Source organism: Bufo bufo, chromosome 2 (genome assembly GCF_905171765.1).
Source record: "Bufo bufo chromosome 2, aBufBuf1.1, whole genome shotgun sequence".
Taxonomy (NCBI): Eukaryota; Metazoa; Chordata; class Amphibia; order Anura; family Bufonidae; genus Bufo; species Bufo bufo.
Genome location: NC_053390.1, coordinates 244,091,532 through 244,114,657, shown reverse-complemented (window position 1 = coordinate 244,114,657; position 23,126 = coordinate 244,091,532). Strand labels below are relative to the sequence as shown.

General features: G+C 43.9%; 1 protein-coding gene and 1 long non-coding RNA gene across 2 annotated transcripts in view; one reads left to right on the top strand and one right to left on the bottom strand.

The window, feature by feature from the left end:
- Positions 1 to 7,911, bottom strand: part of ANKLE2 (ankyrin repeat and LEM domain containing 2) — a 97,837-nt gene extending 89,926 nt beyond the window's left edge. Inside the window, 1 exon segment of the mRNA XM_040416296.1 lies at positions 7,318 to 7,911. Within this exon segment, the coding sequence (XP_040272230.1) occupies positions 7,318 to 7,474 (157 nt within the window). The 5' untranslated portion in view covers positions 7,475 to 7,911.
- On the top strand, positions 118 to 23,103 carry LOC120988672. Its single transcript, XR_005776164.1, has 3 exons — positions 118 to 128; positions 6,917 to 6,922; positions 20,661 to 23,103. It is a non-coding gene; the product is annotated as an uncharacterized LOC120988672 (long non-coding RNA).
- The last annotated feature ends 23 nt before the right edge of the window (positions 23,104 to 23,126 follow it).

Genomic DNA, 23,126 nt, shown 5'->3' with positions numbered 1-23,126 from the left:
TATATATATATATATATATATATATATATATATATATATATATAGATATATATATATATATATATATAGATATATTCAGAAATAATACACAAAAAGGTGAATACAGTAACACCCCCATAGTCAGCCATGTACAACCACAAAGTCTGATAACCCAGCAAAGTGTGCTAACATTTCATTATAGATTTTTTTTCCTGAAAGTACTCATCCCTTTAGTAGTTTAATATACTTTTCTCAAACTGCATGATTATCCTAAATATTCCATAATCCGGCTTTCTATCAGATTCCAATTGATACCAGATTAAATTGAATTCATCAAAAAAGTAATTACCGTAGCCACTCACACCAGATAACCGTCATCACCACTTTATTTTACTATAGCTTGTACTGGAAAAAATTATTTGTGTAGTAAAACTGGAAAACATAATTCTGCCAAGGTTTTTTGGGTTTTGATACTACAATGTTTACTGTGCACTAAAAATGATATCCATTATATACCAAAATTGCATAGGTTTTATTTTACTATTTAAAAATTTATATATATATATATATATATATATATATATATATATATATATATATATATATATATATATATATATATATATCCTTTAAAAAAATATATAATAATTTTGCTTGCATCACCATTTTCTGACAGCCATAACTTTTTTATATTTACCTATACAGAGCCATATATAAAAAGGGGTTATCCGGGTTCAGAGATGAACCCGGACATCCCTCCATTTTCCCCCCGGCAGCCCCCCTGACTTGAGCATCGGAGCAGTTCATGCTCCGATGCCCTCCTTTGCCCTGTGCTAAAACGCACAGGGCAAAGGCATTTTCCGGAGTTCCGGTGACGTACCGGGCTCTCCATGGGGCTGCCAGGAAGCCCAGTGACGTGTAAAATGGCTAGGGCAGCGCTAAAGCACGCCCATCAGAGCCGGTAACGTCAACGAACACACTGCCGGGCAGTGTGTTATTGTAAACAGAAGAGCCCGTGCCCTGTGCGATCTAGTGCAGGGCAAGGGAGCGCATCGGAGCATGAGATGCTCCAATGCCAACATCAGGAGGCTGCCTGGGTGAAAATAAGGGTATGTCCGGGTTGAGCTTTGAACCTGGACAACCCCTTTAAAAGGTACAGCCCACTTTTTGATTACTTATTTAATTTTTCTGGGTGAATAAGGTGACCATAAAATGGCATGTTTTTACATTTTTTCCGCTATGGCGTTGACTGCACAGGAACACTCGATCCTCTGATCACTTCTCCCTGACTGCAATGATTTAACATTGCAGTCTATGGGAGATTCGCCATGTTCCTATGGAGCCCTGCCACAGGTGGCATAGGAATGTATTGCTGAAGTAGCCTCAAGCCTTCCTAACACTTGAGGCTACCACAGAGTACAAATGGCTTATTTGATCTTGGCGCAAAGAGCCATTCAGGCCCTAGGAGCACAGCGCTCCAAGGGAAAGCCGCCTCAAATGCTGTGGTCAATTGATCGTGGCATCTGAGGGGTTTAAAGACCAAGATTGGCATTGATCTCAATTATTGAGGCCCACGCTAGAGGAATAGATGGAGCTCTGCAACTTACTTCATTTCTAGGCAAAATGGCAAAAACAAAATTGTAATCCCTTATAAACCCGATCTTTAAACAACTTTCTAAAAAGGGGTTTGCATAATTACAGATAATTGAAGAATGCAAATGTATTCAACTCAAACTGCTTTCCATTATATCAGGGGGGAAAAAGCTAGATGAACCACGAACTGCGTAGTACCCATTTTGGGACAGGGCGCCTGTCATGACAGTCCATTTAAAAATAGCTAACTTTTGCGATGAGTCATTCTAGGAAGAGTGAAGCATTCCTGCATTGCTAATAAGATCAAGCCAAAGCACGGATCTTAAAATAATGCGCTACTCGGAGGCCAAGAAAACATTTTCCATGGCAGAGCGTCCCAGGCTCGCAGTGTGTGTACATAGTTATTTTACAGGGGATTATATTACACTTTGATGGCTGGAAAACCACATTCCCCTAAACTGCACAAAGATATCCAGCCTGGAATGCAGGATGAACCCTAGCTGTGCCACAACTGTAGAATAGTTACAGAAGCTATAAAATGCATTCAATACGCCTCCCAGACTTCCATATATTCTACCACACCCCTGCACCAGGTCATCCATGGACATGGCAGGCCTGTACAGTTACAGCACACCAGTCCAGTGGCAGCCCCAAGTAATCATAAGCTTTCATGCGGCTACGTGTCCCCTAAGGGTGGTGATCAGAGGAGCCATAAAAAGTGGCTGAAAGTGTATCAGCCGCATCTCCTGTACTGACTGCATCACAGTAATTTATGATACAATCAGTTCCTATCTGATAGCGGGGCTATTGTACTGGACTCACATGATGACTAAGGATGAGTGAATTGACTTCGGATGAAACAGCCGAAGTCAATTCACATAAAACTTCGTTCTAATACGGTACGAATGGTACCTTGGAACCGAACCAGAGTTCGGGAAACGTTTTTTTTCCAGTACAAGTTAATTTATGAAGTTATTACGCGAAGTCTCGCGAGGTTTAACTCTGAACCCGGACAACCCCTTTAAATCTCTATCACAGGGCTGACTCAGACGACCTGTTTTTGCAGTCGGAAAATTGCAGATGCGCAAAACACCTGTATGCAAAACGGATGCAGACACAAATATACCGTCGTGTGAATGAGCCCATACAGTCAGTTTGGGCCGGGAGAGCTACGGTCACTCAGGGAGAAACAACACGTTTCCTGGACCAGACAGTTGTGTGAATCAGCCCTAAGGGTCCGGCTATATGGCCACATGTGTTGTGCAACACAAAAGGGGTATGGCGACATGGTGAGATATTGTGTATATCATTGGTGTCGCTATGGGACATGCCACATGTTGCGACAAACAGTCGCAGAACAATCCGACTTTTCGTCTGTTGCGTTGCAATCACAGCATATCCCATAGAGACAACAATGAAATTCATTGCACGACACATGTCACCGTGCAGCCGAACCCTAAAGCGCGTATATGCCGCAAATTGCAGCAGAATTCTGGCATAATCTAATCAGCAAACCTTTCCCAATTCGTATTTAACTTTACTTTCTATACAGTAATAGGATCTTTCTGGTCCTTTCATATTGACGGGCTAACTCCAGGATCAAGAGCAGCTCTGTCTGTTGTGTAGTGGATGGAGCTGGTTGCTGCTGTACTGTTCCCATTCACTTCAGTGGGAGCAGTGCTGCAGTAACCAGCTCTATTCACTGAACAAAGGACAGAGCTATGTTGTACCAGCACCACAGTAAGGCCCCTTTCACACGGGCGAGTATTCCGCGTGGATGCGATGCGCGAGTTGAATGCATTGCACCCGCACTGAATACCGACCCATTCATTTCTATGGGGCTGTTCAGATGAGCGGTGATTTTCACGCATCACTTATGCGCTGCGTGAAAATCGCAGCATGCTCTATATTCTGCGTTTTTCACGCAACGCAGGCCCCATAAAAGTGAATGGGGTTGCGTGAAAATCGCAAGCATCCGCAAGCAAGTGCGGATGCGGTGTGATTTTCACGCACGGTTGCTAGGAGACGATCGGGATGGAGACCCGATCATTATTATTTTCCCTTATAACATGGTTATAAGGGAAAATAATAGCATTCTGAATACAGAATGCAAAGTAAAATAGCGCTGGAGGGGTTAAAAAAAAAAAATTAAAAATAATTTAACTCACCTTAATCCACTTGCTCGCGTAGCCCGGCATCTCCTTGTGTCTCCTTTGTTGAAGGACCTATGGTGAGCATTAAATACAGTTACAGGACCTTTGATGACGTCACTCCGGTCATCACATGGTACGTCACATGATCTTTTACCATGGTGATTCACCATGGTAAAAGATCATGTGACGTACCATGTGATGACCGGAGTGACGTCATCAAAGGTCCTTTACCCAGGTCCTAAAGAAAGAATACAGAAGCAGATGCCGGCTGCGCTATCAAGTGGACTAAGGTGAGTTAAACATTTTTTATTTTTTTTTAACCCCTCCAGCGCTATTTTACTTTGCATTCTGTATTCAGAATGCTATTATTTTCCCTTATAACCATGTTATAAGGGGAAATAATACTATTTACAGAACACCGATCCCAAGCCCGAACTTCTGTGAAGAAGTTCGGGTACCAAACATGCGCGATTTTTCTCACGCGCGTGCGTGCAAAACACATTACAATGTTCTGCACTCGCGCGGAAAAATCGCGGGTGTTCCCGCAACGCGCCCGCACATTTTCCCGCAACGCCCGTGTGAAAGAGGCCTAACAGCTGATCATCAGGGGTGCCGGGTGTTGAACCGCTGCCAGATATTGATGGTCTATCCAGAGGATAAGCCATCAATATAAAAGGAGTGGAAAACCCCTTTAAATTTGATTAATGAAACTATACTGGGTCAGATTTCCTAATTCTGTTTAATATGTAGGCAGTGTCTAAAGATTCACCAGATTTGCAGGATGATAAATATGTTGCAGGGACAGACACTTTTATCTAACTTTACAGTTACAAAAAAAATTAAAAATACATCCCCATATTCCAAGAATAATGTTAGTACAGTGCTACCTGTAGTTTACCTCTCTAAATGTACTGAGGTGGACAGCCATGCTCAGTCTTGCCACACTCTTCCCTTTACAGTACCTGCACACGTTGCATACTTATATGCAGAAAATCTGAATGAAAACGGCATAAAAATGCAAATTTGCACTAATTATCACTTTTTTTGTGTTTTTCATGCAAATTTTCAGTTTATTTCAACAACCGCATTCTATGGGGAAAAGAAAACCACTCTACATAAGGTGTGGAAGGACCACTCAGCCCAGCAAAGAATGGAACGGATCAGCGCGCTAAAAAAATGCAGACAGCACACAGACGAGAAGCACAGTTGTATGCATAAGGAATTAACCAAAGAGGTTGTTTGCAAAATAATTAAAGGGGTTCTCCAAGACTTCAAATTTAGCAGGGAGCAGGAGGCCTTGTAAATATTTAAAAACACAATTTAGGCTACTTTCACTCGCATTTGGTGCGGATCCGTCTTGTATCTGCACAGACGGATCCACACCATTAATAACGGATCCATTTGCATTATTCATTCAAAAAAAGTCTAAGTCAAAAAAGTCAGTGAAAAACTGATCCGTCCCCATTGACTTACATTGTAAGTCAGGACGGATCCGTTTTGCTCCGCATCGTCAGACGGTCACCAAAACACTGCAAGCTGCGTTTTAGTGACAGTCTAAAAAACGCAACGGAGACCAAACGCAGCCAAATTGATGCATTCTGAACTGATCCTTATCTATTCAGAATGCATTGGGGCTGAACTGATCCGTTTTGGACCGCTTTAGAGATCCATTCAGGGCTCTGACAAGAGGACCCAGAAACACCCGTGTGAAAGAGGCCTTACTCATCTTTAAAATATTCAGTGCCAGCCTTAGGCCTCTTTCACACTTGCGTTGTCCGGATCCGGCGTGTACTCCACTTGCCGGAATTACACGCCGGATCCGGAAAAACGCAAGTGTACTGAAAGCATTTGAAGACGGAACCGTCTTCCAAATGCTTTCAGTGTTACTATGACACCCAGGACGCTATTAAAGTCCTGGTTGCCATAGTAGGAGCGGTGAGCGGGGGAGCGGTATACTTACAGTCCGTGCGGCTCCCGGGGCGCTCCAGAATGACGTCACAGCGCCCCATGCGCATGGATGACGTGTCCATGTGATCACATGATCCATGCGCTTGGGGCGCCCTGACGTCACTCTGGAGCGCCCCGGGAGCCGCACGGACGGTAAGTACACTGCTCCCCCGCTCCCCACTACACTTACCATGGCTGTCAGGACTTTAGCGTCCCGGCAGCCATGGTAACCACTCTGAAAAAGCTAAATGTCGGCTCCGGCAATGCGCCGAAACGACGTTTAGCTTAAGGCCGGATCCGGATCAATGCCTTTCAATGGGCATTAATTCCGGATCCGGCCTTGCGGCAAGTGTTCCGGATTTTTGGCCGGAGCAAAAAGCGCAGCATGCTGCGGTATTTTCTCCGGCCAAAAAACGTTCCGTTCCGGAACTGAAGACATCCTGATGCATCCTGAACGGATTTCTCTCCATTCAGAATGCATTAGGATAATCCTGATCAGGATTCTTCCGGCATAGAGCCCCGACGACGGAACTCTATGCCGGAAGACAAGAACGCAGGTGTGAAAGAGCCCTTAAAGAGGCTCTGTAACCTGGTGCAAGGATACCCCACTTGGCATATAGCCAGATAGGGCTGATAACACTGACAACAAGCATACCTTGCTTTTTCTTCTATTAGGACCGGTTTGGCAGGGAACTCTAACTTTAAAAATAGGCTAATGAGCAAAAGGAACACTGAGGCGGGTTTATGCCTTCCGAGCACTGCTTCTGCGACACCCATGTAATTATACTGCTGCCCTTATTCTAATAATCACGCCCCCCATCCCTTTGACTGACAGCGCTAGACCCACCAGTCTAGCGCTAAGATCACACGCATCTATGACTGTGCATGCGCACTGGACTTTTTCTGTTCCTCTTGGCTAGTGAATTCCTATAGTGCGCATGCACTGTCAGATGCCAGTGCGCAGGATCTCAGCGCTAGACCGGTGGGTCTAGCGCTGTCAGTCAAAGGGATTGGGGGTGTGATTATTAGAATAAGGGCAGCAGTATAATTACATGGGCATCGCAGAAGCAATGCTCGGAAGACATAAGCCCGCCTCAGAGTGCTCCTTTGCATATTTTTAAAAGAAGAAATTGTCAGCGTTATGCCAAGTAGGGTATGCTTGCACCAGGTAACATAGCCTCTAAGTGATGGGGGTCACATTCACGGTTCACGTGACCACTGCAGCCAGTCACAGGCCACAGCAGTTATGTGTGCATAAACAGCACCTGACCACTGAGGTCAGTGACTGGCTTCAGCAGGCATGGAAACTATGAACGGCATGTGACAGCAGGGAACAGAGCAGTGGGTAAGGAAGAGGGTTTTTTGTGATACTACAGCTCCCGCTATCTCGTAGAACTCCTTTAATGGCCATTTCTATCCTACAATCTTCAAGGAAATGCTGCAAACTGACAGACTCACCAGCCAATCACAGAGCAGCTTCAGAACTGAAAGGCGAGCCCTGATTGGTTGCTATGAAAACTAGGTCCAGCTGACAGGTAGCTGTAGGGGCAGATTAGTGGCGAGCAGCTGATCCATGCTCCAGGGAGGCGGCAGCCATGCATGTGCGTTAGTAAACACAACAGACACACAGGCCACGTCTCCTCACCTGACAGAATCTCCATGCCGGGCTGTGCCGGGGACTGTCTCCGCAGAATCCGCTCCGCCAGGCGGAACAGCCAACCCACCGTCACCAACACACAGGCCAGGAAAACCGAGTAGCCCACGGAGGCGTCCCACCCGGACACGAGCTCAGACAGGGACATCGCTCAGCACCAACTTTCTCTCCGACTCCCAGCGCCAATCTTCCGGTGCTCTCCGCTAGGGGGCGTTCTCCGCTGCTCCTCCTTCCTATACTACGTTTACCGGCACCCAGAACTCAACCCGCGCACGTTATTCTCCCTGTCAGCGGTCTGCTCACTCAGGACACTATGCAGACCCCTGGTCCACGTATCACCTCCGGAACTACTTATCAGTGCTATCACAAGCCAGTGCAGTTTATTCATCCGCCGAACCAGTCTCTGGGCATAAGCTACGTGCACCACACCCTACAGCGCCGGAGTACCCCTAAACCTTCTCATAAGCCTCTACAGGGGTCTCCCCACCCCTCAGGTGCGCGCTCCGCCTGCGTCAGTGTCACTCGTACGTGCTCTACCAAGCGGCCCTGTACCACACACACGGTGCCGACTCCAAATTTGGGTCCTCCCTACCTCCTCTGCTTTAAGTAGGTTCCACCCGAGTCCACAGCCCAGCATGCGTGCGACACTTCCGGTCCGGACTGACAGGACCCCAGCGTCTCACAGCAACCGTGAGGCTGTCCTTGGCGCGCCTGTCCAGCGGTGAGGAGCAGACAAGAGGGAAATGTCCCTGTGCATAGACATGGCACCCAATTGTCCAGTGCCTCTACTTGGAAGTCAGAAACATTACAGGACTGTAGATATCTGTGGACATTTGCGCCTGTTGCTTACTATGCAAAGCGATGAAGTGCACTTCGAAGGGTTAACTTGCACTATGATTTATGTCGTTGTTTTCCACATACTGTTGTTGAATTGCATTTTACATGTTTATTGTCCTATATCTGTCATTACACTTTAGCTGCACTGCGGAAAGGGTTAATGCACAGCCAGCTAATACTGAGAGACTTTGGGACTTTCTCTCTTTGCATTGAGAATTTAGAAATCTTCCACAGTTACTATACCGGACAAAGCAAAGTTTTGGAGGGAGACATCACGAACTGACCTTCTGACTGTCTGGTTTAGTTCTGTTGTTTATTTCTAGAAAAACTGCTTGGTCATTCCCATAGACTTGTATTGAAACTGTACACAAGTCAATTACAGATTGAAATGGCAAGATTGTTTCCGTTTAGGCTCTGCTTCTCCACTCCACCCCTCCCACTAGAAGGTTTCCAGTTCATCTAGAAACTGTATGAAAGGGGACACTCAGTGTTTAGTAGGAGACTCTTCCAGACTGCATGAGTGACCAGAAGAAGAGGCTGAGATGGGGATATTCTGCCACAGACCCTGGATCACCAGCCCTTTGACCAGGGAGCCAATAGGATGACTGTGTACCAGCCTTCTGAGCGATAAAGAGACAGCTAGCTCAGGCCTTTCCTCAGCATGAAACCTTCCTCTGACCAGGAGGAGACTGGAGAAGCCAGCTCACTGCCTTGCTTGTATGGTTTTACACTTCAGTTCCTAGAGGCTACACTGCAGATCCTGATTCTCTGGACTTATTTTCCATTGTGGTGCACCACGCCTTACACATGGTGACACCTTGAGGGTGTCCAAGGGATCCAGTTTAGTGTTGAGACCACCCCAAACTCTGTCACTGCACATTGTAACAAGCGTACCAGTAAAAACTAGTGTTTACCACTGAAGAAATGTTGGACTTTACTGCAAAATCTGGTACAAGGGCCAGCAGTAGGTATAACTTCTACTAGAAGTTATGAATGAACTGCTAGCAGTCTGCAGTAAGGGTACAGAGGGGTAACCAGTTGTGGGGGTGTACCTGCACAGACTGACAATGGCAGCACTGATTGGATAGAGTCAGTCTGGGCAGGTACACACCCTCCCCTCTGTACCCTTACTGAAGGCTAATAGCAATTCATTCATGACTTCTAGTAGAAATAATAGAGGAATTGCACAACATAGAGCCATAAGAATAGATGTTCCAGAATTATTACATGGGGAATGCATGAAGCTATTAAAACAGGCATGTCAGAGGAGGGTTATGGTCTGTAATGAATATAACAATTTTAGAACACTTATCTTCAGGGCTCATTCAGACGGCCATAGTGCTTTGCGGATCCGCAATTTGCAAAACACGGATACCAGCCGTGCATGGCCGCAACCATAATATAAAATGCCTAGAATAGGACATGTTCTCTCTTTTCCGCGGCACGGAACCACTGTGTGCTGTCCGCATCTTTTGTGGGCCTATTGAAATGAATGGGTCCGCACACGTTACGTAAAATTGCAGAACAGATGCGGACTCATTGATACGGCCATCTGAATGATCCCTAATGCAGAGGGGGAGAAGCATCCATTTCTCCAGTTCACCCAATATATTTTGTGTCAGAGGCGGGTAATTCAGTGAGTAAATAGATTCAGGACATTTACCAATATGGATGCCCAAATACTTCACAGAAGATTTCGCAACCTGAACCGGTATGGTAGGGGTGTTATATATTTTTTTAAATAGAAATTGTGGGTGACTTCAGGGGCAGTAGCTCGCACTTAGTCATGTTCACTTTAAAGCCAGAGAAACTCCCAAAATCATTCAAAAGGCTAAAAAGATTAGGTAAATCTCGTTGTGGATGTTTTAAAAAAAAAAAGATCAGCAAACAAGGCATGTTTGACTTCTGATATGACTATCTTAATGCCCCTTATGTTGCCCACCAGCTCCAGCTTCCTAGATAGAGGCTCTATGTTTAGACTGAATAGAAGCTGGAGAAAGCAGGCAACCTTATTGAGTCCTCTTCTGTATTTGAAAAGAGCGTGAAAGATAACCAGGGGTGCAAATTCTTGCCTGCGATTCTGCATAAAGACATGTGAGATATTGTCTGAATGGACCTGAGAAGCCCATATGGTCCGTAACAGTGCCCAACCACCCCCAATCCACATTATCAAAAGTTTTTTCAGTGTCAATGATTAAAAGGACTGGGGATGGGTGGGCAGCAGGTCGAATCTTTATCTCACCCAAGAGCGCCAGTACAAATATTCATTACAACGGCTCTACCTTTAACAAAGCCTACCTGAGTGGGGGAAATCAAACAAGGTAGAATATCTCCCAACCTATCAGTTAGAATTTTAGATACCAATATAGGTTCAAAATAATTAAAGATATGGGATGGCATGAGGACACTAAAGTGGGATTCTTATTTGGTGGGCTGTGTTATAGGCTGTGTTGGTTGTCGCTGGGATAGGAGAGTCTTGCATATACCCTGTGCGCGGGAGCAACTTATGTTTTAAGAATCTGGAAATATTCTCCCGTATATCCGTCAGGACCCAGCGCCTTTCCCAACTACAGATGATCTGTGGCCCGGGGCATTAAGATTCTGCAGATAATGACAAAATGTGGATGTCTCTCAACCAATCGTCTGCCGCCCCAACCTCCCCTAAGGGAGTCCTGTAGAACTTTTTATAGAAGTCTGTCAATACGACATTGATATCCTTTGGCAGCACCCTCAGAACCACATATCTAAATAGTTGCGCCTACTGTTGTGATCTAAAAAGCTCCTCACACTTTTGCAACCACAACTCATATGTAATTTTAACCTGTTGCCACAGAGTTTTATTAGGAACAGAGGGGGCAGCTTGAAATAGTGTGTATGAACTACGGAGAGATTTACTAAACTGCGTGATTTTCGGCTTAACAGTTTTTAATCTGTACACATAAACCATGATATGCCCTCTCACAACAGCTTTTCCTGTATCCCAGAATAACTGAGGATCCGGTGTGCCTGCATTGTCCGACCTGTATTCTAACCACCAACCCGTTAAAAGTGACTGAAAGTTTTTGTCTCTAGCTAGGTCAGATGGGAATCTCCATATAAAAAAAATCTTTCCCTCTGGGAATGGAATCTAGCAGTGGCGTGGGGGGGGGGGGGGGGAGGGCACGGGTACAAAATTGCAGGGGGCACCAGGCAGCAAGCATTTCAATGAGGGTCATGGGAGCCTATGGCTCCTGTCCCCTCCATTATGCCTCATAGCCTATGAGGCAGTAGAGCGACACAGGAGGTCACGATTACCTCACTGTGACCTCCTGAGTCGGGTCTCGCGAGATGGCGCGGGAAGGCACAGTGATGCGTTCATGACCGCCTGCCCTGGGACGCCACAAGCTATGATCGAGAGAGGTAAGTAAGGGCTCTTTCACACCTGCGTTATTGTCTTCCGGCATAGAGTTCCGTCGTCGGGGCTCTATGCCGGAAGAATCCTGATCAGGATTATCCTAATGCATTCTGAATGGAGAGTAATCCGTTCAGGATGCATCAGGATGTCTTCAGTTCCGGTACGGAACGTTTGTTGGCCGGAGAAAATACCGCAGCATGCTGCGCTTTTTGCTCCGGCCAAAAATCCGGAACACTTGCCGCAAGGCCGGATCCGGAATTAATGCCCATTGGAAGGCATTGATCCGGATCCGGCCTTAAGCTAAACGTCGTTTCGGCGCATTGCCGGAGCCGACATTTAGCTTTTTCAGAGTGGTTACCATGGCTGCCGGGACGCTAAAGTCCTGACAGCCATGGTAAGTGTAGCGGGGAGCGGGGGAGCAGTGTACTTACCGTCCGTGCGGCTCCCCGGGCGCTCCAGAGTGACGTCAGGGCGCCCCAAGCGCATGGATCACGTGATCGCATGGATCACGTCATCCATGCGCATGGGGCGCTCTGACGTCATTCTGGAGCGCCCGGGGAGCCGCACGGACTGTAAGTATACCGCTCCCCCGCTCCCCGCTCCTACTATGGCAACCAGGACTTTAATAGCGTCCTGGGTGCCATAGTAACACTGAAAGCATTTGGAAGACGGTTCCGTCTTCAAATGCTTTCAGTACACTTGCGTTTTTCCGGATCCGGAGTGTAATTCCGGCAAGTGGAGTACACGCCGGATCCGGACAACGCAAGTGTGAAAGAGGCCTAATAAGTATTATTTTTTTTTAAATGTATGTACCCTACCTTAATTGTGGAGGTACTGGGGGCATTATGGGGGTGGGGAGGAGCAGAGAGAGGAAGACGGGGGACATTATACTAATGAGGGGGCCATTATATTAATAAAAAAGAGGGGGCCATTATATTAATAATAAAGAGGGGGACATTATATATACTAATAATACAGAGGGGCCATTCTAAAAAAAATTCTGTGCAGAGACGAGAAGCGGCTGAAAGAAGGTATCATGGCGGTCTTATCGCTGAATGAAGACGTTGAGGAAAGAGTCTACATCCCAGGAGACGTCATTGGATGTAACAAGTATGGTGCTGTATTCTACTGTATATTTAATAGCGATGTATGTAATGTCCATCCAAATATCTGTTTCATGGTAGGGTTGGGGAGAGGAGATTGAGAATTTGGCCCACACTGCCGCAGACCGGCCCCAGATTTCAGGTCACACTGTGTGTGTTTTGAATTCTGTCATCACACCCATCTACCACATTATCTGTACTCAAAGAGTTATCACTGTGTTATCTGTGGAGTTACATAGGACTGCAAGTGATCTACTACATTAGCTGTTAAAAGGTAGGCGTGCCCACAGGCTTGGGGGGGGGGGGGGGGGACGGAGAGCAAATTTTGGCTTGCCCCAATGAAGATATAATCTAACCTCCAACATGATTTAGACTACTGAAGAGGAGCCTTTCATGTGAAAGAAGTCCCTCCCAGGTAAATGTGTTTCTTGAAGGAGAGCGACACCTGCCTGTAGGCACTTGAGATGCAGCAAAATCATCAATGTTTTGCTAGGGGTTTTAAGCCCTTTTACATTTCATGACACCAACTTCCTAGCAGGTTATATTCCAAGATTAGAAGGAATGCTACCCACTGTGTGGCTATCATCCATGAGAAAGCAACAATTCCTTCCCTGCCCCATAACCCCCAAACTAGGAACACAAAAGAAAATAAGAACTTACTGCACTTATCCCACAAGATATATTGCTTTAAAACTTTGCATTTTTCCAGCTGGAAGCACATCAAGTGAAGCTAAAATGCATACACTGTCATCAAACAGCCTTAAGATCAAAGTTATAGGAAGGCCCATTCCAGACCTGGTTTTAGCCTTGAAAGTGTAGTAGACCATCCAAATGTCCAACTTCGGGCTGAATCAGGAGCAAAGAACCACATGCATCTCCTAAATATACAGTTTTGTTCAAAAATAATAGTCAGACATTTCTAACCTGATCAATCACTGTTTTTGGTAGAAATGATATTTCTACATTGCAAATAATTTACTAGCAGGTGTAGTAGAGTAATAGAAAACCAACAGTCATGACATGCATGCTTCTGATTCTGTGTAATTGAATAGTTAGTTCCAGACATTGTTCAGAAGAACAGCGTACCTTGATTAAAAAAGTTGATTGGAGAGGGGAAAACATATAAAGAAGTGCGAAAATAGGCTGCTCAGCTAAAATGATCGCAAATGCTTTAAAATGGCAACCAAAACCTGAAAGACGTGGAAGAAAGCGAAAAATTACCATTCAAATGGATAGAAGAATAGCCAAAATGACTCAGCCAACAATTAGTTCCAGGAAAATCAAAGAAGGTCTAAAGTTACCTGTGAGTACTGTTACAATTAGAAGACACCTATGTGTCTACAATTTGCCAAAGAGCACATTGACTGGCCTAAAGAGACATTTTGTGGACTGATGAAAGTAAAATTGTTCTTTTTGGGTCTAGTGGCCGGAGACAGTTTGTCAGACGACCCCCAAAAACTGAATTCAAGCCACAGTACACTGTGAAAACAGTAAAGCAGGGTGGCGTAAGCATCATGATATGGGGATGTTTCTCATACTACGGTGTTGGGCCTATTTATTGCATACCAGGGATCATGGATCAGCTTGAATACATCAGAATACTTGAAGAGGTCATGCTGCCTTATGCTGAAGAGGAAATGCCCTTGAGATGGGTGTTCCAACAAGACAACAACCCCAAACACACCAGTAAACGTGCAACATCTTGGTTCCAGACCAACAAGATTGACGTTATGGAGTGGTCCGCCCAATCCCCGGATCTTAATCCAATAGAAAACTTGTGGGATGACCAAAAAAAATGCCGTTTCTGAGGCAAAACCAAGAAATAGAGAAGAACTGTGGAATGTAGTCCAATCATCCTGGGCTGGAATACCTGTTCACAGGTGCCAGAAGTTGGTTGACTCCATGCAACACAGATGTACAGCAGTTCTCAGAAACTGTAGTTATACAACTAAATATTAGTTAAGCAATTCAAAGTAAATCAAAATCTTCAAACATTTTTCTGTTTATATAGTGAATGTTTGAGTTTTTAAAGAATACAAACACTGCTATTTTTTTCAACAGTCTAATATTCACTTTTCTTCAATTTGTTTTAAATTTTTTTAGAGGAACAACACAAATGTTATATATTTTTCTTCATGTTTTGATTTGGAATAGAATGTGTAGTGTTCCCAATGCATTTGTGTGTATGGAAATAAAATCTATTAGAATGATTTTGAGCTTTATTAACTTTTTTAAACACACTATTATTTTGAACACAACAGTATATTACCCGGAGTCATGTAGTCATGCGGCCTGCAAACCGCTGTTATTGCTCTTCAGATGTTAGGATTGGACTGATGTTCTTTGGGGTCTCCTCACCTCTGGCTTGGATTTGCCTGACATTCCAGGAGAAGAAGAGGAAACGTGGCTGCAGGAGAAGGTAAGACAAGGCTTTCGAAGCATCCACCGGATCTGTATAGGATGATGAAGTCCCATTGGAGTGGAAAAGAACCGCTGGGTATAGCAAGGAGAAGCGGGCTTGCTTCTTGAACAGGCCGGAGCAAAGCCTGTCCTCCTTCTCATTGCCTCCACTGAAAAATACCCATTGGTGCATATTTTGGGAAATCCTGCATTTCTGCCTGGCCTTCAAGACCATGCATTTGTTTGGTGGAAATCCAATAATATATGCACCCTACACAGGTTCCTAGAAAGAGGCAAACTTATTTCCCTGGCTGACTTCAAGGAAAGGTTTAACCTTCCAGTGAGAGAACTATACAATGCCAACCAGATTTTCTCATTCCTATATTCTATTCAGACGCCTTCTGGCACCTTCGACTATACTCCCTTTGATCGCTCTATAGCCTACTCTTTATACAACCGAGGTCTATTGTCCAGGATATATGGAATACTTAATGGTGTAGCCGAGGGTTCTAAGTTGCCATACATGAAAGCATGGGAGGAGGACTTGGAGGTAGAATAGTCGACTTCTCGATGGTTTCAGCGCTCCCAGACTCTCACTAAGGGCTCTTGGCAAACCACCTTAGCTGAAACATCCATACAAATACTCCATAGGACCTACATAGTTCCAGTTAGACTGCACCGCATATACCCTGAAGTTTCTCCCAGATGCTTCCGCAGTTGCACTACCGAGGGTACTATGTTACACATATAGTGGACTTGTCCACTAGTTAAGAGCTTCTGGGAAAGAATCTGCTCTCTTGTGTCGGCTATGTTGGGTTGCCAGTATCCCGTCTCCTTACCTCTTTGACTCCTAGGGGACAAACTGTCCTGGTTGACGTTCCCTAAATTTAAGCTGTCACAATTTATTCTTTGAGCTGCCAGAATTCATATAGCTTTTAAATGGCGCTTGGCCTCACTTAGTTTTCAGGCTGTACTAGATAGAATCAATAAGATACTTCTATTTGAACGCTAAACCGCCATACGTACTGACACTTACGCTGCCTTTGAGAAGCTCTGGGAGCCCTGGCTATCCTTTCCTCATTCTACTGATCTCGGCTACTGTATAACTTTATAGCACACCCCCACTGCCACAATGTTATTCTATTCCACGCTTTCAAGGAATTTAACTGATGATTTGCAATCCCCACTGTACTCCAATGTTTATTTCTCTGTATTATTCTTGAAATGTTACTGGATTTTTCCCTTTAATTATTTATGTTCTTATCCATGATTTTTTATTTTATTTTTCTCCCTGTTTTTGTTACCCTTTATAATGAAAAATGTACTATATTCTTTTTTGCTCAGTTATTTACTTTCTGATGACAAAACCCAAATAAATGACTTTTGAAACTAAAAAAACATTGCAAAACCCTGTTGTGTGACCTTTTAAATGCCATCTGACAATATTTTGTTTCATGGGTGTTTTTACACTGACCTTGATACTGGGGAATGCCAGGGGCTGGGCCATCAGCCCCAACAAATTTACAAACGTTTTAGCTAGGAAACTGGCGTAAATGACGTTTGAAAACTACTCCAGTCAGGCACTGAAGTAGTTTTCACTCCAGGCACACGCCTGGCGGAGGATGAACTTAATTTAGGAGAAAGCCTGTGGGGCTGGGGTTAGACTCCTAGGACCCTCATGCGAGTGCTGCCTTCCCTTTACCGCTTACCTGCTCGCCATATGAATGGGACAGAGCAGTTGTAAACTCTGTCCTATTCAAGTGAATAGTATTTAGTCTGTTTGCCACTACAATGTCAACGATGTGCAGGTGAACAGTGAAGAGAATGCAGCACTCGCACAAGAGCTTTGTTCTCTTCCATTAGATGATTGTCCGAGGTCCAATCTCTTAGCAACCATCTGTGAAAAACGCATTGCATCCGCACTTACGGATGCAATGCTTTTTTACGCAGTCCCATTCACTTCTATGGGGCCAGCGTTGCGTGAAAAACAGACTAAAGAACATGCTGCGATTTTCACGTAATGCGTGAAAAACAAGGCTCATGTACACAGACCCATTGAAATGAATGGGTCCGGATTCACGCATTGCACCTGAACGGAATACTCGCTCGTCTGCAAGGGGCCTTAGAGGGAGATTTATATGGACCAGCGCTTTCTGCTATACCCTGTGCTGCCAAAGGATGCACCTAATTTATGAATAATCATGAAAAGGTGAATTCTCCGGCAGTCTGTGAGCCTAAACAGAAATCTATGGCAACTCTGAGCTGCAGTAGATTTCTGGCTTCATTTAGGCCAGAAAACTGGAGTAAATGAAGATGAATTTGTCGCTGCTGCTGGTCACACCCATTCCCCCTTTTCTGGCGCAGGGAAATGATAAATCTCTCCCTTAGTGTGTCTACACACGTGGCAGAATACATTTGTGAAAAAATCTGCATCATAAATAGCTTCCCATATATTCCCATACAGTTTAAACTTGTGAAGTCTAAAAATCTGTCTTTGTTCTGTTGCGAATTTTGTAAAGCCCAATGTGTGCATAGATTTCAATGAGATATCAGAATATGCATTATAATATGCAACAAATATGCAACAAAAGCCACAAGCCTAAAAATCAGCACATGCGGATTTCGGTGCATATTTTTTATCCACGTGTGAAGGCACCCTTAGACTCAAGTTACATCCAGACTTTGCTGGAGCAATTTAATTACTAGAGATAAATCACTACATTGGCAAGAAATTTGAGTAATGATTTGCATGTTATTTTATGGAGGAAAATGTACCTACTCCTTTTTTTTCTTTCTTTTTTTAAACTAGGGCTATAACTATTAATTGTACTTTGCTGGAGAGATTAATGACTGTGGTATTGCTGTCCATAGGAATGTATTAGGCTACATTCACACGAACAATAGTAGTCTATGGGGTTATTTATATGGCTGTTGTTTTTTTTTGATGGGCTGTGAATAATGCCCTATTTAGACCATTTTCTCAGACAGCTAGCCCCCATAAGATTGAACGGAACATTTACTTTTTTGTGTGAATGTAGCCTTTCAAGTCTCTTAAAAACGACTGCAGTCAAGTGATTAGCCACTGTTGTTTACCACTATAAGCTGGTACTTATAAGCGATTTCACTCGACTGCAGTGATTGTGAAGAGATTTGAAAGCTACTTTATGCATTCTTGTGGACAGCAATATTACAGTAGTTTATCTCTCCAAAGTCTGGTTATAACTAAGGATGAGCGAATCGACTTTGGATGAAAAACGTTTTAGTTCTAAATGGTACCTTGGAACCGAACCAGAGTTCGGTAAAAGTTTTTTTACAGTAGAAATACATTTTTGCAGTTATTACCCGAAGTCTTGTGAGACTTCGCAAAGTAATAACTTCAGCTCACCAGAGCCAATACATTCTAATAGAGCTCGCTCCGTACAGTATTCCAACGAAGTTTTATGCGAATAGACTTCGGGTGTTTCATCCGAAGTTGATTCGCTCATCCCTAGTTATAACCTTAGCCATAGCTCTTGCAATTTTAGTAGTGATTTTACAATGATTTATCTTTAGAGATTAAATCATTCCAGCAAAGTCTAGGTGTAGTATATCATGCCAAACAAAAATGTACCAGGCATTCACATGATTGTATTCATTTTGCCATTCATAAAACACAGATACTGGCCATGTGCATCCTGCATTTTGCCCTTCCGAAGGTCCTGCACTATGTAACCAATGTCTCTGCTTGTCCGCAAAAAAGCTGCAGAATGGATATCTGGGGCAGCACCGTGGCTCAGTGGTGAGCATTCGTACCTTGCAGCGCTGGGGTCCTAGGTTCGAATCTGGACAAGAACAACATCTGCATCGAGTTTGTATGGGTTTCCATGGTTACCCCGGTATCCTCCCACACTCCAAAGACATACCGATAGAGAACTTAGCATCAAGCTGTCCCTAATGGGGCTCACAATCTAATGTCTGTAAAGCACTGCAGAATATGTTAGCACTGTATAAGCGAGTATAGTAAATAAATGCAGACAGCACACAATGGGCTATTTGCATCTTTTGTGGCCCCATTGAAATGAATGAGTCCGCATCCCATCCGCAAAAAATGTGCATCGGACGAGCAACAAAAATACGGTCAAGTAAATGCCCCCTTTTCACCTTTAGCCAAGAACACTAGAGCTGCTGATTTTGGTGGTAAAACTGAATATTTTTCCTATGTGCTAGTCTGAATACAAGTTTAGAAACCAGGAGTAAAAATATGGTAATATATAGGTTATATACAGACAATACTAAAGCATCTTAACAAAAATAGTTTATTGCACAAAAAAAAACTTCGAAAGGAATCTTATGCACATAATGTATCCACATGCTTTACACAGCATTGTATTATGTACAGTTTTAACAGTTTAAAAGTTGTAACTTTATATTATATAGATATTTCACCTTTTATAATAAATCTGCTTAAGATACTGTTTCTTTCTATAAATAAAAGCACAAAAAACATTACAATAGGTATTAATGGATCCACTCAATATATACCACAGACTTCCATAACATCACAAACCATTCAGGTTCAACTACAAAAAGCCATTCTGTGTCATTACACATGTCTGATGGATATAGTGCATCCTTCGACTTGCAGTAGCCGTTTCCAAAGTTTTCTTCCCTTGTGGTTACAGAAATCGCCTTTGGAAATTACTGTCTAGTTTCACAAGTGCAAATGCTTAAAGGGCATCTGTGAGCAGATTTGTACCTATGACACTGGCTGGCCTGTTGCATGTATACTTGGCAGCTGAAGGCATCTGTGTTGGTCCCATGTTCATATGTATCTGTATTGCTGAGAAAAATATATGCAAATGAGCCTCTAGAACCAATGGGGGCGTTACTCCTAGAGGCTCCATTATCTCTGCAACAGTTGCGTCCTCTGCACTTTGATTGAGAGCGCCAGGCACTGTAAACGTGATCACGTCTCGCCCTGTCTTCACCTAAAGTCTCACAATGCTTCAGTATCCGGAGATCTTGCACTGCGAACTTCTTTTCTGTACTGCACCTGTGCTGGATACTGAAGCGCACGGTACAGCGCAATACTTTAGGAGAAGTCAGAGCCCGGCGTGATCATGTTTACACCGCCTGTCCCTGTCAAAGTGGAGAGGGTCTGGTAGTTGCAGAGAGCAGAGTCTCTAGGTGCAACGGCAAAGCCCCCGTTGCTCGAACAGGCTTATTTGCATAGAATCTCTCTGCAATGCAGGCACATGTGAACATGGGACTAACACAGATGCCTTCAAAAGGACAAGCGCACATGCCACAGGTCAGTTTCATAGGTACAAATCTGCTGACAGATGCCTTTTGACTAACAAAACCAATCTTCTGTTGAAGGTATTCCTCAGCAACCGCAGTACCCTTTTTCTCAGGAAATAATGCTATGTAATCGAAGGGATGGTCCAGGAGGATAAGATTGTTATGTTGAATTGCAGAAAAAGCTTGGTATAAACAGATCATCCACATTCAGACCCTTTTCACATATCCTGGACAAACCCTCAAATTGACCATACCATGATCCTGAAAATCTGGGTGGAATAATACGCGTTAAGTATAACTGTGACCCACAAACACTTCAGACTTAGAATGCTGTCAGATGTGCATTTTACCACATATTCCTAAGGGCTCTTTTACATTGGGAACGGAGAACACCCATACCCAATCACTGGTCCATAAGACTTGCTGCTGATCTGCCGACCAACGCTTGTTTGTTCGTCTAGTGATCTGTCCTGTGTAAATAGGAGCATGCTGCTGACAAAACGAAAACTGTGTGGGGAGGAACGATTCGATTAGCAATCATTCATCCCCATACTCAAGATGATTGCCACATGTAAATCCCCTCTAAGAAGACCATGTAAAAGGATCCCAAGGCATCATTCCATACAGGCCAGAAAAGAGCTGCCTCCTCTGCACATGGGTGACAGCTATACTATAACCCTATTTTAATTTGATTGCTGGACCTATAGAGGAAATAAATTATTATTAACCCTTGTAACTTTATAACTGTGAACGTACAGGTTAAACATATAGAAGACCTGAAAAGCACATCTGTAGGGGTTTTTACTGTTGTTTTGCCCCCTTCCAAACATAAATCAGAGAAAAAGTCAGTACATTTCTCGACAATTTTAGCCGACATGAAGAAAACATTAACCATTTGTTCTGAAACTAATAGTTATGGAAAGCCAATGTGATCCAAGATGCTTCGTAAAATTAAAATGTCTTTCATGCTTGTCACTTTGACTGGCTTACCTTGGTGTAAAGAACATACAGCCACTAATAACTTACACCACACCACCAAAGATACAACTATAGGAGCACAGGATAGACAAACTCCTATATTGGGGAACAGCATACACAGCAATACACTAATGCACTTCTATTGTAATAAGGGGCAACGGCTGGAATATCCTGCTGTCCTCATCCATTACTGGACCAATCTCGCTTCAGAGAGTATGTTATGGTAACAGGTCTATGAAATAATTGCTGTATGCAATGACCTAATATACAAGTATAAGTCACTATAGGTGAACATATGCAGACATGCAAGAAGAGCTATTGGGTCCTTGATAAAGTATACTGAATATACATGTAAGAATATATTGGAGAATTGTGCAATTTAGTTCCCCCAAGTCTACCAAATTCTGAAATCTGAAGTCCAGAATTAAAGGGTTATTCTGGTTGGCAAAAGTTATCCCTCATCCACAGAATAGGGGATAATTATTAGATCAGTGGGGGTCATGCCGCTGGGACCCCCACCGATCATGAGAATGGAGGCCCCATAACCCCTGTACCCGCTCTGTTCTTTTCAGGGGGGCTGCAGGGGGCCCCCGTTCTGGTGATCAGTGGTGGTCCCAGCTAATAACATAAACCAGCCTCCAGTAAACAGAGCCCCAGCTAGGATATATGGGTGCAGCACTTCGTGAGTATGGGGATGAACTCTGCAGACTTTCTGCACCATAATTGTGTACGGAAAAGTGGCAAAATGGATGATATTTAAAGGGGTTTTCTAGGCTCCTGATATTGAGAAACTTATCCTTAGGATAGGTCATTCATATCCAATCAATGAGTGTCTGATACCCCACACCCCTACTGATCAGCTGTTCCCTGCAGCTTCAGGCACAGGAACCAACACTTTGAATGGAGAAAGAAGCACAGCTCTCTACTAAATACTATGGGGGTCATTTATTAAGACAGACATTTTAGACGCCGTCTTAGAAACCCCTATAGCTGGTAGCGGATACATCGAATTTATGAAGAGGCGCAGGCCTCTAAATAACCTCGGCGTATCCAGCGCCAGTCTAAATGTAAGCCAGCTTCCTTGCTGGCTTACATTTAGACCATTTTCTATGCCTAAAACAAGACATAGAAAATTATGCGGACGTGCCAGCTGGCCCATGCCATGCCCATTTTCTTTAGATCTGGCGTGAGCGAGGAAAAGTCACAGAAATAAGCCTAATATAGGCAGATTTCTGGATAGTAAATGACCCCCAATGTACACAGTCTGTATTTCTAATGCCTATTTTATTATACTTTGTTTCCATGTGCTGCCTATCATAGATAGTTTGTATCTGGAGATAAGGAGTATAATAAAATTAATTTAAATCATATCAGACTCAAAATCCTAGGACTCAACAGTCTGCAAATTAATAATCATAGAAAATGAACCAGTTACCTATAAAAAGGTCCTCATCTGTAAGGAAGATGGACAGCACAATTTCACTAGTTTGTAGCTCCAAATACAGCTTTCTTAAAGGGGTATTTCCAGCTCAAACCTTTATTGCATGCTTACAAGATATGTCCTATGTGCCTGATAGATAAGAGTACCACCTCAGGGACCTGCATCCATCTCTTGAAACAGGTCCCCCCAATTTCGTTTCCCCTGTATACAAGAGCCAAGGGTGGTCAGAACCACGTACATAGCTAAGCGGGCTGTGCAACACTTTCTGCATAACTCCTATTCACTTCTCAGAGCCCGCTTGGCTGTTTCTGTAGTCCCAGCTACCTCTGACCACCACATCCAAGCATGAGGAGATTGGGATAGTGTT